Genomic DNA, 14,949 nt, shown 5'->3' with positions numbered 1-14,949 from the left:
CCCGCGCACCTGCCGCGGCTCCCGGGCTGCCTGCGGTGAGCCCGGGGGACGGAACCCGCCCCGGGCTGGGGGTGGGTGGGGTTCCTGGGGAGCGCCGGGCCCGGCCCTGCAGCTCCTGCTGTGAGGGAGCGCCGGCCGCCAGCCCGCGCCTGCCGTCCCGAGCGGCGCCGGAGCGAGGGCAGGAAAGGCGCGGAGCGATCCGCAAGGCTGAGGTTTTTCTCGGCGCCTTGGAATGTGGCCGTTCCCGTCAAACCCAGTCAGGCCCCTTTCCCAACGCCTGTGTGGCTGCCGGATTTATGGAGGTGCCTGTGTGTTTGCTCGCCGGGGTCAGCCCTCGGTCTGCCTGCGCACCGGCTGCGGCGGGACTGGGCTCAGGGTGCAACGCGGCCACTGCTGCACCCCCAGCGACAGGCCGAGCTCTGGGTCCGTGTTCCCAGGCCGAGCTCTGGGTCCGTGTTCCCAGGCCGAGCTCTGGGTCCGTGTTCCCAGGCCGAGCTCTGGGTCCGTGTTCCCAGGCCGAGCTCTGGGTCCGTGTTCCCAGGCCGAGCTCTGGGTCCGCGCCGCCAGGCCCAATGGCTCTTCCCGCAAGGTCACAGCCTCCAGTTTAGCAGCCGCTTCTAACCTCCTCCTCTTCCCCAGGAGGAGGTGTTGGGCTCTCTTATATTTAGTGCTGATAAGCACATGCAAATTCCGATTGGAAAAGCAGTGTGAATATGCCAACAGTACCCGTCTGCCTGAAAGAGGAGAACCTCTTGTGAAGTTGCGTCGGTGGGCTGCCATTTTGTTGCTAGGGAGAGTTCAAAGCAATGCATCAGTTAGTTGGTTTTACCTGGATTAGTTCATAAATAAAGTCTCGGGATGGGTCACAAAGTCAGCATTTGCATGTGAAGAAAGAAATGTTTCTTCAGGTCTGTGTTAAAAGACTTCTGCTGGTCAAATGCTTTTATGACTTTTTAAGCATTTGCATTTTTTCATCAGGATGTGTACCGTTTTGTAAAGGTGTTGAAAGAGGTGGTCTTTGCACTTCACATTTTTCTTAGCTGAGTTATCCATGGCTCCGTATGCTTTAGTCAACATTCCCACATTTACGAAGCTGACAGGCTGCTTTTGGAAATAACAACTGTGAAGGTATCTTACTGTGCCGTTTCATACGTGTCCCGCTTTGTGCAGCATGGAACATGACAGTTCTGGGTGTGTTTGCACCAAAGCTACCCTCCTGAAATCCTGCTTTTGTGAAGTATTTAATTTTTGTAGGAAGACTTGGAGCATTCTGTTGCTTTCTGAAGGTCTAGTTGGTGTCTAACCTGTCCTTGAGCTTGTGCTCAGACTTTGAGTAAACGTTATTGATTTTTGAAACCAGAAGTCTTGAGCTTGAATTTTACTACTTTCTTCCAATATAGGTATATTGTCTAAATCGTTATTATTATGTATTTTTCTTTTACAGAGGTTTTTAAGAAGAATCTGATGGTGAGAACAGGTTAAGAAGCTTCAGGATGACGACAACAGTAGCGACAGATTACGACAATATTGAAATCCAACAGCAGTACAGCGATGTCAACAACCGCTGGGATGTGGATGACTGGGACAACGAAAATAGTTCGGCTCGACTGTTTGAACGATCCCGCATCAAGGCCCTGGCTGGTAAGCACCCCTCACCTGGGCACACCTCTGCCACCATACGTGTATGATGGTATGGAATACTGTCTGTCTTCAGCGCCTGCAGCTTGTCGGTAAACCAGAGCTGAAACTTCCCTGAGGTCAAGTGCAGTTTGAACAATTTTTGAGGTCGGTCGTTCCATTGACATCAGTGGGACACGATGGTCTCGTGTTGCTTTGCAGACTCTGTGTGTCTCTGATGTTTTGCAAACACTTGGCTGTTCAGATTTACTATGAAGGCTTCTTTTGTGTAAGCGTGGGAGAACAGAGATTTCATCCTTGTATATATTTTTTTGTTTGTTTATTTAGAAGGTTGTACTGACTCTGTTTCTCGCCTCATCAGATGTTATACATTTTGGCTGTATGTTCAAATCGTTTTGATTGGGTTTCTGTGATTGACAACCATGTTGGTTTCCAGATTTGGAAAAAATCAGAAGGATAACAAAATTCTGCTTCAAAATACATTCATTTGGAGGTGTTCAACACATCTTACCTGTCCTGAAATGGAGGAACGTGGTAGGTGGAGGTAGTGTCGTTTAGTAAATAATACTGAAACTACAAATTTTTCTGAAGAAGCAGAGCTTCTGAAATACATACTGTCTTCTGCCAAATTACACTCTCAGCAGCGGAAAAATGAAATTTGATTGGGCCATTTTTTTATTCAAACATTTGATTATTGGATATTACTGGCTGTACATTAACCAAATTTGTTTAGGCAGCAAAGATGATTATGTCATGTCCTTTCAGCTCCGAGGCATTGCCCTGCAAAGCACTTTTTGTGCTCTGTAAATGATTTCCTGACTCTCATGGTAGCATGCCCACATTTCTGACCTCTGAACAAAATGCCTCAGTAGCGTGGGACATACCGTAAGCATGGAAAACTGCTCGAAATATGCTGAGCTTTCTGCTGGTGGAATTTGAGTTCCAAAGACAGTTTTAAGCCCAACACTATGACATATTGAAGCAGGTTTATTAAATTAGCCGTACTGAGACAAAGGTATCACCTGTTTCATTTGTGATTCTGATGAGATGGACCCCGGAGCACAGCGCGCCCTCTCTCCTCTTGATACCAGCTGCGGGAGTGTGTTAGATGCAGAACACCTCTACGTGCCAGGCACAGGGCAGGATCAGGTTTGGAGCTGAGCAACAGGGAAATAAAATAGTTCACACAGGTGGGCAGAGAGCAGATCATGTATCCCTTACTGAGGAGAGTGCTGGTATCAACTTAATGGAGCTGCCCACAGAAAGGACGTGTGTTAAATTTTCCCGTCTTTGGAAGACTTTTAATTACAGCAGTTCTCATCACAGCGTGCGTTTGAAATTACAGGTCAAATGCCTGACCTGGAGCGGGGCTGTGCTTGGCGGGGTCAGAAGCAGCCTGATTGGTGCCTTTGGTGGTAGATGAGAAGAATCTTTACTTGTTTGTTTTTTTTTTTATAGTTTGATCTTGTTTGAGGAAGAAACTGTATTTTACTCCTGCCACATTAGTGGCCATAGGTTATGTTATATTCCTTGGGTGGGAAGTGGTTTTAGTACAAAGCTCTTTAGCCACATTTGGGTCCCAGATATAGCCTTTGCTGCAGTTGGTCATTCCACTTTTATGGCAAGCAGAGCTCCCCACCTGAGTAATGAATAATAAACATGAAACTCTTATTTCAAGGAGAAGTAATGTAAGGAAAGTACTTGAATTATTTAGATAGCCTAAAACAAATACCAGTGTCAAAGCAAATAATTTTGCTGAAGATTCGATTCAGAGGCATATTTAAACATTTCTCAGCGTATGATGTATTTATTTTTTCTTCTTAATAAGCATTACTCATAGTTATTTTAATTTGATACATTTCATACCTGTAATTCTCTACTATTGGCGTCGAGAATGCCGTGTGCTGCCAAAACTTGGCTTAGCACACTGCACTGCTGCAGCACGGCTTGAAAGCCTCGTCATGGTGCAGGGGGAGAGGAACCAAAGAGAGGTTTGTGCTGCAAACCAAAGGTTATAGCTGAAGGCTTGAGCCGGGGTTCTCCTGGCGCCCTCCAACATGTGCACATTCGGATATGCTGTCTGGTGGGTAATCTTACCTTGCATCTCCCCAGAAAGGCACTTCCAGGTTTTTAGCAGCTGCAGCCTGGAGCTGGGATAGCAATAATCTCTGTCATTGTACTCTTTAAATCGAGACAGGCTCTCTCTGGAAAGGTGCACTTTCATTCAGCTGCTCGTCACAGGGTCAGGCACGATAATCACTGTGTGAAAGCCTGTGGCTGGTAGTGCGCACAAAGCCATACTGGGTGACATCTGGAGGCTCTTCTGGGCTCTAAACCATGTAAATTTGTTGTACCATCGCTTGCTCCTGGGTAAATTGCACTGCTCTGAAGCAGAAGTAGTTGTGTACCGCGTGCAGGGCCCAGATTTACTGAATAATGCTCCAGTCTGACTTAGATGGGCACTGGCTCTTTGTGGGCACGAGCATCTTCCCTTACCTCCAAGACTGGCCGTTTTCTGACAACAGCATTTTTCTTTCCAGCGGTCCTAGATTAGTTGCATCTAAAGACTGCCTGTGGATGTCTGGCTCTTCCAGTACGTCCGCCTTTCACTGGAGTGACAACAGAAATCAAAAGACTGTCAACATCTTGCAGCTTATGAAATGCATGTGGTTCGTCATCTCCTTGTCCTAGCGTGAAAGGTTTCAAACGGAACAGAGCAGGCACTGGTTCTTTATTCTCCACCTATGCGATCCAAGATGTTCAGGAGTAGAACAGCCGTAGGCATTTTACACTGCCTAACTAACAGCTGTGTACTCAGTGTGGATCTTTCCTACTAATAGCTGTGTACTCAGTGTGGATCTTTCCTACTAATAGCTGTGTACTCAGTGTGGATCTTTCTGTTGGTGCAAGCATCCCCTGTCTACATTCTTCAACCAGTTGTGAAGCGCCTCTTCTGTGAAGCTTCCATCTTGTGTTGAGTCTAGTTTACTGTAATTTAAATGAACCTTCCTTTAAGGTAAAGGTAGAGAATGGGTAGACAAGAAGTGAGTTCTGTAACCAGAGTCTGATACTCTGTTCTAGAAAGAATCACAATGTCCCCGTATTGTAGCAGGACGTTGAAATATTTAAAGAGCAAAGCAGGAAATGGTGGTCAGATGAGACAATGTGTTGTAGAAAAGCTCAGTTAGAGCAGGTAGAAAAGCACTCTAGTTGTCACAGCAGCTGATAACCCATATTATTGAAGTCGTCTGTACACTGTGAAAACCAGAATGTGAAGGATTGTTTCAGTTGAAACAAATAAACCATCCGGTAACTCAGCTTTCAATCAGAATCCAGATTTGATGGGATATGCAACCAGATTGGTTTTCATTTGTGTTGAACTAACTCACTCTGCAACTGATCTGAGAAGAAGGTAACCGATCTCTGCTTCGTAGAGTAAGATATCCCACTGGAGGAAATCATCTTTCACCTGTCCTTCTTCTCTGTGGGTTTTTAGAAGGTCTTGCTCGAAGACTGGGTAATTCTGCCTGCTCTGTAGGAGCCAAGAAGGTATCGTGTTTGTGCAAAATTCTTCATTCCCAAATCCTCAGGTGTTGGATTTCGTCTCTCAAGGACCATTAGCTAACAAGATTTGCTATGCAGTGCCTCGGCGCACAGAGCTCTTACAAAAGCTGTAAGCAACAGTTCAGTTGTTTAGCAGAATTGTTCACACTCGCTCTGGGACCATGACGTTCAGATGTACCGTGCTCGCTGTTTCAGATGCTGTTTTCAGATAGCATGAGAAATGTCACCTCCAAAACTTTCCGTTTCTTCAGGTAGCTAATTCAGTATTAAAAAAGGCTTGGCTAAAGTTACTTGCTTTTCTGCTCATCTGTATTTTGCCCTTTTGTCCTCTGGGTTCACCCAAGTGACCAGAAGGTCTGTGACACAGCTGTCTGGCATATAAATTAGAAATAGTTTCAAAGTTTATCAAATAACAGAGGCGTATCTTCGTGGCGCAGGGCAGGTGAAGCTGTGTGTTCCTTGCCAGCCCCACCTGCGTGACTGTGCACAGGTCAGGACACTTGCTGGTGGTGCACGTCACAGTGTTGGGGAACCTTCCAGGGCTATGCTGGTTAAGGAGACTGCATCCGTCGTGTGGCTTTCCTTAGGTGCCCCTATTGCACAAAGGAGAAATTAGGCTTGTAGTGCATGCCAGGAACTTAAATTCTCCCAGAGCAAAAGGGAAAAATACTGCTACTTGAGCCATTCCTCCCACAGCTCCAGTCAAAAGTCAGCAAAACAACCCCCTAAAAAGTGAAGAGAAAGATGTTGCTTACAGTATTCCTCAGGTACGGTACACCTGCCTGTCCCTGCTCTCCGGTACATCTCATAGCAGAGTTTGTTTCACTCTGAGTATACACTGAAGAGAGAAAAAATCTGCACGGCCAGAATGAAGTTTCAGGTCTCAAGTCAATAAAAAAGGTAAAAATACAATGATTTAGAGCTTAAGAAAATAACCCTTTGGTTTATTCTTGCCTTTGAAAGAGCACACTGAGAATAATCTCCTGCAGTACGTTTTAGGAGTATCCGGGCTTTGAGCTATCTGGGCCTTGAAAATCGGCGCACTGGATTTCATAACGGCAAGGGGTTAAGGAAAGAGAGCTCAACACTGTATTGCTGCGTGTAAATCGGGTTTGAAGGGCATGTGGAGGATTCGCTTGACCCTAAACAGAAATAAAAACCTTACAGCAACAAAACCGCAGATGCATCTCCCAGCAGTGGCGTGGCGGTGCTGGTTCTTAGTCCCTGGTTTTGTTTAGCAGCCAAAGGCCTAATGCAGACTTAGGTGAGCGTGAAAGGGCTTGTTTTGAAAAATCTTCGTTTAGTCAGATTAAAAGCTGATGGAGTTACTTCAACGAGAGCTTTTCCAAACGTCAGCCTCATCCAGTGCTTTCCTTCTGAATTCTACTTCTGGAACGATTTCTTAGCCGTAGTTTCTAAGCTTCAGTACTTCACCAGAATCTGTAGGAGGCTGGTGTTAAAAACAGGAGTCCTGTTTTGCACGCTCTGTGTCACGGAGGCATCAAGGGAGAGCGCACGGCAGCGGAGAAGCTGCTGCACTTACGCCTGTCACCTGGCTGTGACCACTGATGAACACGGTGCTCTTATCATCGAACAAGAAAAAGCTTTGCCCATCTGTCACTGCTGATTTATGTGTTTGCTTTTAAAGCTGCTGCTGGAGAACTGTTCCTAAAGCAAAGAGCAAATACCAGACAATAAATATATTTTGTTCTTAGCGTTTTTATTTTTCAAGATCATCAGTGGACTGACCCAAAAAGAAGAGTCACTGTATGTCTACGGTACCTAAAATAACTTCCAAGTAAACATGAACAACTTGCATTCAATGTTGTCACATCAAAAATGTCATTTAGTGCAGAGGTCACTTGCATCTTGTTGCTATAGTAACATGATTTTTGGTATCAGTTATACATAGTTTAGGGTTTTGCTCTCTCTTTTTAGAATCAAACAAGCAGTTTGCAAACGATGTGGAGGTGTAAGTCAGATTCTTTGTAGTCTGATTAGATACCAGATCCATGGTCCAGTGTAGGTTCCTGAGTATAGAGCCGAGCTTCTGAAAAGAAGAACTGCTGAAAGTAACTTAGGAGCCTTCTGGAATCATGCATGCTTGTCTGCTTCGTGTGTTAATGATTATTATTACGATTATTTATGAAAGTGATTGCGTCCTGGTGAATGACCGTAATCCGGCACACATTGCTCAGTCAGGACAAAGCGGAGCTGGAAAAATAGGCTTTTTGCTTCTTTGGGGAGGGAGCAGGAGAGGATCAGTTGCTGGCAGTTCTACACTGGAAAGTCTGATGGCTGTGGTCATTGCACATCTCTGATTAAATTCTTTCAAGACTAAGCAATATCGAGTTGGACATGTACACGGGAGAGCCTCGCATCTTGCCAGGAAATGAGCCTGTAGTCATCAGTCCTCAGATCTTTGAATTCCTGTGCATTGAGCTCCTGGACTGGAGTAGAGGTACCATATCTGCTTCATATAGTTTCTTGTGGAGAGCCCCAGACATACAGCAGTCCTTATTCACAAAGGGCTGACTATGCTTGCATGGCAATTCAGTAATTTCGCAAAATGACGTACAAGAGAATCCTGTATGTAGTTAAGAAGTGATTAAATGTAAAAAGCCATCTGTACCTAGAGGAAAAAGATGGCAAACTAAGATCTGTATGCTGACTCTGTGCATGTGTGCATATGTGTATCTGCTTTTAAGATAGTACCCACGAAATACCCACGAGTGTAACCCTGAAAGCAGGTAAATCATAGAATCGTAGAACGGGTTGGGTTGGAAGGGACCTTCAAGATCATCCAGCTCCAACCCCCCTGCCATGGGCAGGGACACCTTCCCCTAGATCAGGTCACTCAAAGCCTCGTCCAACCTGGCCTTGAACACTTCCAGGGATGGGGCAGCCACAGCTTTTCTGGGCAACCTGTTCCAGTGCCTCACCACCTTCTGAGTAAAGAATTTCTTCCTTAGATGTCATCTAACTCTCCCCTCTTTCACTTTAAAGCCGTTACCCCTTTTCCTGACACTGCACACCCTTGTCCAAAGCCCCCTCTCCATCTTTCCTGTAGGCCCCTCTCCTGCCTCCTGTAGGCACTGGAAGGCTGCTGGAAGGTCTCCCTGGAGCCTTCTCTTCTCCAGGCTGAACAACCCCAACTCTCTCAGCCTGTCTTCACAGGAGACGCGCTCCAGCCCTCTGATCCTCCTTGTGGCCTCCTCCGGACCTGCTCCAACAGCTCCATGTCCTGGACATCACGTCCTGCTTTGTTGTGCCTGGGTATTAGACACATTGGCACTGCACTAACTTTCATAGTGTGCTTGCACACTTGCACTGATTTTTGGTGACAACTCTGCCTTAATTCCCAGACCGGCCCAGAACAGCTCTCTCCCGTCTGTTTTAGTTTTCATCAACCATTCATCACCATGGCACCAGTAAGGAGTAGAAGCACCAGGGGATGTGCTTTTGGCTGCTGGCAACACCGAGATGAGTGAGATGCGACGTTCTGCATCAGCCGAAGCAGGGACGGGCCAGCCCAGCAGGGAGAGGCAGGTGGGATTTGTGAAGGAGAGTGCAAGGCTCTGGCTGTGCCAGCTGCTCAAGGAAAGGACAGGCACTCACCAGGAGATACTCTCTGTGTATTAGAGCAAGCTAAGCCAGACACAACAGTAGAGCGGGGATGAAATCATGCTGAAGTTGATGATTTAGGAGGAGACCCACCAGCCAGATTGTCAGCTGGTATCAGCTGGCATTGTCCCTTGGCGTCCGTGAGACCGTGCCGACTCACAGCAGGGAATCTGGCCTGTAGTGGCCCGTCACAGCAAACCTGGGGCCTGGAAAGACTGTAACGTTCTTTGCTGTTGGAATCGATGTTTTGGGGATGTTTAATACAGAGAAACTGTGGGATAACTGTTAATGACCTTTCCTTGAAAAAAAGAGATCGTTTTTAGATATTTTGCCGAGTCGTCTTAATGGAAAGGATTTCTTGTTTATAGAAACTACGTGCCAATAGTGGCGATTAATTTTTTAAAAATTTATTACTTTTATCAGGGGCGAGGTTGGCTGTGGATGCATTTCAAAACCTAGTGATGAGCCCGTAATTTAAAAGAAGTCTTTCCACAAAAAATGCGTACGCAGAAGAGAATGTTCTTGTCTCATGTCTTTAGCGTCTAACTAGCAATGTCTCTGTATTTATTTTATTTATTCAGCCAAATCTGCAGTGTGCCTTGCCTTTTTCCTTCTGTTTGTTGCTTGGATACTGCATGAAAGCACTCCCTGGAGTATAAATAATGTCTAGCAGAGCATACTGCAAAGCGAAATTCAATACGGGATTAAAAAATGTTTACTGATTTCTGTCAACCTTGGAGCTCTTCTAATGGGGAAAGATTAGTGATGAAATCATTCTCTCGGATCAGAGCTTTGATTCTTATCTTGAGGTAATATCCTGGAGAGCTATAAACCCAGATTGCCTTGAGACGAATATCATTGATGGGGAAGAGGCAAAAAAAAAACCAAACCAGGAACAGGGAAGAAGATCAGACAGGTAGAGAGGATGATGAAAATTCACTTCCAAGTTCCACTTTTCTAGTTTCTAGCATTCTTCCTGATAGTTTGGAAGTCTTCTAGTGAGCAATGCAAACACCACTGTTTTTTTGCCAACCATTTTGTATGTATGTGTCTGTGGTGATTTTTTTAAGTTTTGCTTCCTTTAAATGTTATTAAGCCTTTAAGGCAGATGAGTGTCAGACGTGGACGGTGTTTGTATGTGTAAGCGTATATTATATTTATTCTATACATTATACAAAAATGACGTGATAATATGGCATGCAATAATAACTTCATGAGTTTGAGACAGTAAGTACTCGTCGATTGATCACTAAGTTTTTTTTTCAGAGAGAGGCAGTTCCGAGGTGGGGAAATTTTGTGGGTGAGAATCAATGAAAGAAGGTTTTTGAAAATAAGCCAAGAGATATCTCGTTTCTGTCGGCTTTAAAAATGAGGCTTTCAGCTCATGTTTCTGCATCTGCAGAATGTTTGTGCATTCTGCACAATACTTCCAACAGTTTTTCTAACATTTTCCTTCTCTTTCATTTTGAATGAACTACAGGATCAGCACAAGCCTGTACGACCTCGGCTTTTCTGGAACTTTGCTGCTTAGATATAAGAGGATCTAAAATTCTGTAGAGACCCCAATTAACTTGAGAGGTTTCTAATTTAGGGACTCGACCTCCTCCAGTTACGGAACTGGCAAAGTGGAGAGGTACTTTGTTATTCCTCTCCTCTAAACTGATCACACGTGAGCGTGGCTGGTCACAACTGGGATGTATTTGTGAAGGAAGGAAAAGGAAGAAAGGGGAAAGGAGGGCGAGAATCTCTCTCTTTCTCTCTCTCACATATAAACACAGATGCAATTCAGATGAAGGAGGAAAGGAGGGAGAGGCAATGAAAAGAATTCTGGCTTCTAAAAAAGCACATTAAAACCCATAAAAAAGAATTTTCTGGATGAAAATCAAGAAGTGTTTTCAGGCCAAAATTTCACAGAGAAGAGAGTATGTGAAGTGTGTACCTGTGCACCATCTCGATCTTAGTAGACTTTTTCAGGGTTATTCCTCCAAGTGAAGGAGCAAACCAAGTGCATTTTGTGGGCCGCAAACAAAACCCGTGAGATAGTTGTTGAGTTTTTTGGGGATGGCTTCCTGGCTTTGATGGGTTCACGGAGTACGGGGAGCAGTACAGTTCAGAAGAACCCATTTGGACTGGAATACAAAACATGATTTCTTCCAAACACGAGTGCCACGTGTAGCGCGCTCTTCCACGGGCTCTCCTGGCAAGTGTTCCACGGTTGCAGCTAGCAAGGACATGCTGTTATAAAAGTCATGTCAACTTTCCTGTTAATCTGGGACTCGTGTAAACTGAAACTCGAAACCAGGTGGAACTGACCCAGTTTCAGTAATAAATTGGTATTCTGGCCTGATTTGTGAGATGATTCCCAAAGGTTTTGTGCTGCTTTGGTCTCAGGTGTCACAACCTGCAGCTTCATCCAGAGCCCAAAGCGGGGTTGTGTCTGGCACTCAGCGCAGAGCTGCTGGAAGGTCAGCCTGGGCACAGCAAAAGGAAAATGTGAACAGACCCTTCCGTCATAAAATCCTTCTCTCTCGCTTTTTAATCTGCCCCTTTCCCTTGCGTTCTGATGGCATTCGCTCTCCCAAGCCCACAGGAGTCACGGAGAATATGTCTGGAATGGACTTGGAGGACCAAATGCTGACCTAAAATCTCCTTCCAACAGAAAAATGGCAGTACTTTCTGAAATGGAGACGTTACCCAAGAGACCATCTCTTGTTCCATTTGTGTTTATTTCACGTTATTCTGAGACAGCTGCGCAGGGTTGTAGGAGATGGGTTTCTAGGAGGAATGGTTCCGTTCCCACTCATACCTGCAGAAGAGGTGATAAAGTCGACATGTTCCTTTCTGCTCAGTGTGTGGGCTGCTCCTCTCTGATTCAGTATCTTAGATATAAACTAGAGGGAAACCAGCTAACTCTTCAGGATTAATGTTATGCAAATTGTCAAATATGATAAAAATAACTGTTTCCTGTTACATTCTAGAACAATCCACGGCAAAACCATCCTTCCTTACACTACCTATTGCACGTACAGGGAGAGATCCTGGTTTTACTGAGTAGACAGAGGTATGGGCCAAGAAGTCAAGAAAGGCAAACGTGACTATGAGGTTTCCATTCTCAACTGTGGCGCTGAGGGAACGGTAAAGAACTTTACCCTCTTTCAGGAGAAGAGCAAATGTTATGTGATTTCTGTAGCATTTTAGATTAATAAATCATCCTTTTTATCTTGTAATTTTTTTCTAGTTAGTCACCAACTAGAGAATTTACAAGAGCAAATAAGAGTAAAGAGGGAAGACAAGGGTGATGATTAACCAGATCCGTAATTATTGTAAGCTCTGGCGTGCATTCTGCTTCCCATTAGAAAGATAATTGTCCTTCGTGGAGCTGTAAAATCCCATCTTTCTTTCAGAACACAACACTACAAAGCATGTGTTGGTTTTATGGTACCCAGGGAACATTTTCTGCATTGCTTGCCTGGTTTTTCATGTGTGCACGAAGTGAGTGTGTTTTGAGGGTGGGCCTGTTTTGGACATGCTGTCTTTATTGTGAAGCCAATGTTGGCTGACTTTATTGGTGGAAGATAGTGTAGTTTGATGGGGAATTTCTAGCTATTCCAATTCTAGCGAGGCTGTGTGAGTAATATTAACACTGCACACTGAAAACAGTTATTTTCTGTAAGAGAGTTATGAACTGGATCTTTGTCCAGGATTTCCTCAGAGGGTTTTTTGTCTGTACCTTTTTTAAGGGTGTGCTAAAGTTTTTCTTAGGTGATTTCTTTTGGCTAAGAAAAGTGACAGTTTTGTTTAGTCTTAGAAACATTGATGATTAGGGATTTGGATGATAATTTTGCCAGATCTGACATTAGTTTCTTCCTTAGAAACAGTTTTTTTTTCCCTTTGTGGTAGGAACCCATTGACTTCCTTTTCTGTCCTGGGGTAAGCAAGTGCCTCCAGATGTTACTTCTGCATTCCTGATATTGCTGTAATGCACCTGCTGTTTTCCTTGAGGCTTTGCAAAGCTCTAATCATGTCAACTAAGTCATACTTTGCAATATGGTTAAGTGCATAATAATTTGCATTTTTATTTACTCTTATCAAGTACACAAATATTGCAAGCCATCGTTACCAGTCAGGTACTGTAGGAGAGGCACAATTCAAAGAATGCAAGCAGAAATCATTTCACAGTCATGGGAGAAAGCTAAGAGTAAAATTTAGAGGAGGAAAAAGCACCCAACAAAACCCTCTCTCCTTGGTATACTAAACTTAATATACGATTTGGCCCTTATTTTTCTCCAGCGGTGTAATCAGTGATGAATTACACCACAGACAATTTCAAACTGTGTTGATTCGGTAAGTTACACTTGGATCAGTGCTAAAAGTAATCTTATCTATGGCCTTTAAAGAATTAATTCACCTCCATAAGATATTATCTAATTACTAATGTCATGGGCTTAGGCAGTTAAGGAGAAACGGAGAAAATGAGTAGAAACCAGGTCTAAAAGAGGGCTTTGCATGCGAGAGCCTTGTGATCGACCCGCTGCGTTGCTACACAGCAGCAGCATGCAGGTCTCAGGTTTACTAATCTGGAGTCAACAGCAAATGAATGTATGAGGATTGATGTGACTCAAATAAAAATCAGAACTGGCAGGGTGCCTGTTTTTAAGAAGTCTTGCTACAGACAGTGTTGAGTTTCGCAAATACAGACAGATCCCCGTTTTACTTTGCTCTTTCCACTGAATTCTCACCAGCCTGTGAAGTGGAGCCTTCCAAAGGTGCTCCCGAGGCCCAGCAGAGCAGCAGTGAGCCTTTGCCAGGTGAGTCAGCAGCGCCTGGCGCTGCGGGACTGCTGCCATCCGTGACAAAGGCTGTCACATCTGTCACTTGGGGACCTGTTGTTCAGCCCCAACGCGGCCTGGGTGGCAGCTAATCGAGGTCAGGATTTCGGTGAGTGCTGCCGAGTTCTCCACGACGTGTTTCGGTCTGTGTCTCTGGTTGTTCAAACCTTGAACAAAACAGGCTCAGTTCAAACACAGATTCTGCCCGTTTCCTTTAGCTTTCCCCCTGCTCGCTGGGCAGCCCATGCTGCTCCCAACTTGCTGCAATTCCTTCTCTTTCTAAGGCAGCACTCCGTGCTACTGGGCAGGCCAGCATCGGGGTGGGACAGAGAGGGGACATGGACAAAAAACCTCAACCCCCAGTTCTTGTTTAGTATTTCTTGAGAATCCGAAGCTTACCAGATACATGTGCCCCACAGTCTGAAGTGTAAGTTTGTGTACGTGGTGTTAATGGTTTGTGATGGGTTGGGGAAAGCCAGGCTGTGTTTTATGTGGGTCAAAGCCAACTGATAATTTTTAGTTTTTAATGTCTTGCTTTTGTAATACTTTTGAATATTTTGAAAAACGGCCACGTGCGTCAGCGCGTCGCCTGCCAAAGGTGTTGGGAAAGCTTTCAGCTGGGGAAAAGTTCCTGGCTCCTGATTTACGGCCTTCATGGTGTTAAAAATGCCCCAGCTCTCCTGTCAGTCACTTGGACTTTAGTTTTACCTTCTGAGCTCGCATAGCAACACCTGTTTGCTCAAGGTGGGCCAGCAATGAGCTGATACGCCTGCAGGTAGGGCCTGGCTGCCTGCCGGCTCTCCAGGGGAAGGGTTTCGTTTAATTATAGCCTAGGTCAGGCAGAGCAGGCAAAAGCTGCTGTGGGTAGAAAGCTGCAGGAAAAAAATGTGTGGCGGAAATAAGCCTGTACTTGTGCGCTGGGTAAAACACGCTCCTCGAGCTTCGGAGAGTTGGCGTTTGTATGTTAACGGCTCAGTTTACTGAGCTCTGTCCCCGGACGTTTTGGAGCCTTTTGTATTTTTTGTTACCTTTCTTCCCCCCGTCCCAGCCTGGAACGCCATGGTCACAGCTGCAGCGGGGGGTCGGTGCGGCTGGGGGGACAGCGGGCTGTGCAAAGATTAACAGGAGAAGGTTCAGCAGGACGGGGGGCTCGCCGCGGCGCATTGTTGTCTGGAGAGCAGCATCCTGCCTGCCGCGGCCACGGCTGCAGGTGCTTCCTCAGACCCCCCTTTGGCCTTGCAAACACGGTCTCAGGGCACCTCGGCCCCCGGACGGCGGTGTTCCAGCTGCCCTT

At 45.4% G+C, this 14,949-nt stretch overlaps 1 protein-coding gene across 1 annotated transcript in view; it reads left to right on the top strand.

The window, feature by feature from the left end:
* Window positions 1–1,460: 1,460 nt before the first annotated feature.
* The window catches only part of SPTBN1 (spectrin beta, non-erythrocytic 1), a 91,329-nt gene continuing 77,840 nt past the window's right edge, over window positions 1,461–14,949 (top strand). The window contains exon 1 of the mRNA XM_009982865.2: window positions 1,461–1,641. Within this exon, the coding sequence (XP_009981167.1) occupies window positions 1,494–1,641 (148 nt within the window). The 5' untranslated portion in view covers window positions 1,461–1,493. The remainder of the gene's footprint in view (window positions 1,642–14,949) is intronic.

This window comes from Tauraco erythrolophus, chromosome 2 (genome assembly GCF_009769465.1).
Source record: "Tauraco erythrolophus isolate bTauEry1 chromosome 2, bTauEry1.pri, whole genome shotgun sequence".
NCBI classification, from domain to species: Eukaryota; Metazoa; Chordata; class Aves; order Musophagiformes; family Musophagidae; genus Tauraco; species Tauraco erythrolophus.
The sequence above is the reverse complement of the archived record's forward strand: the minus strand, read 5'-3'. Positions and strand labels throughout refer to the sequence as shown.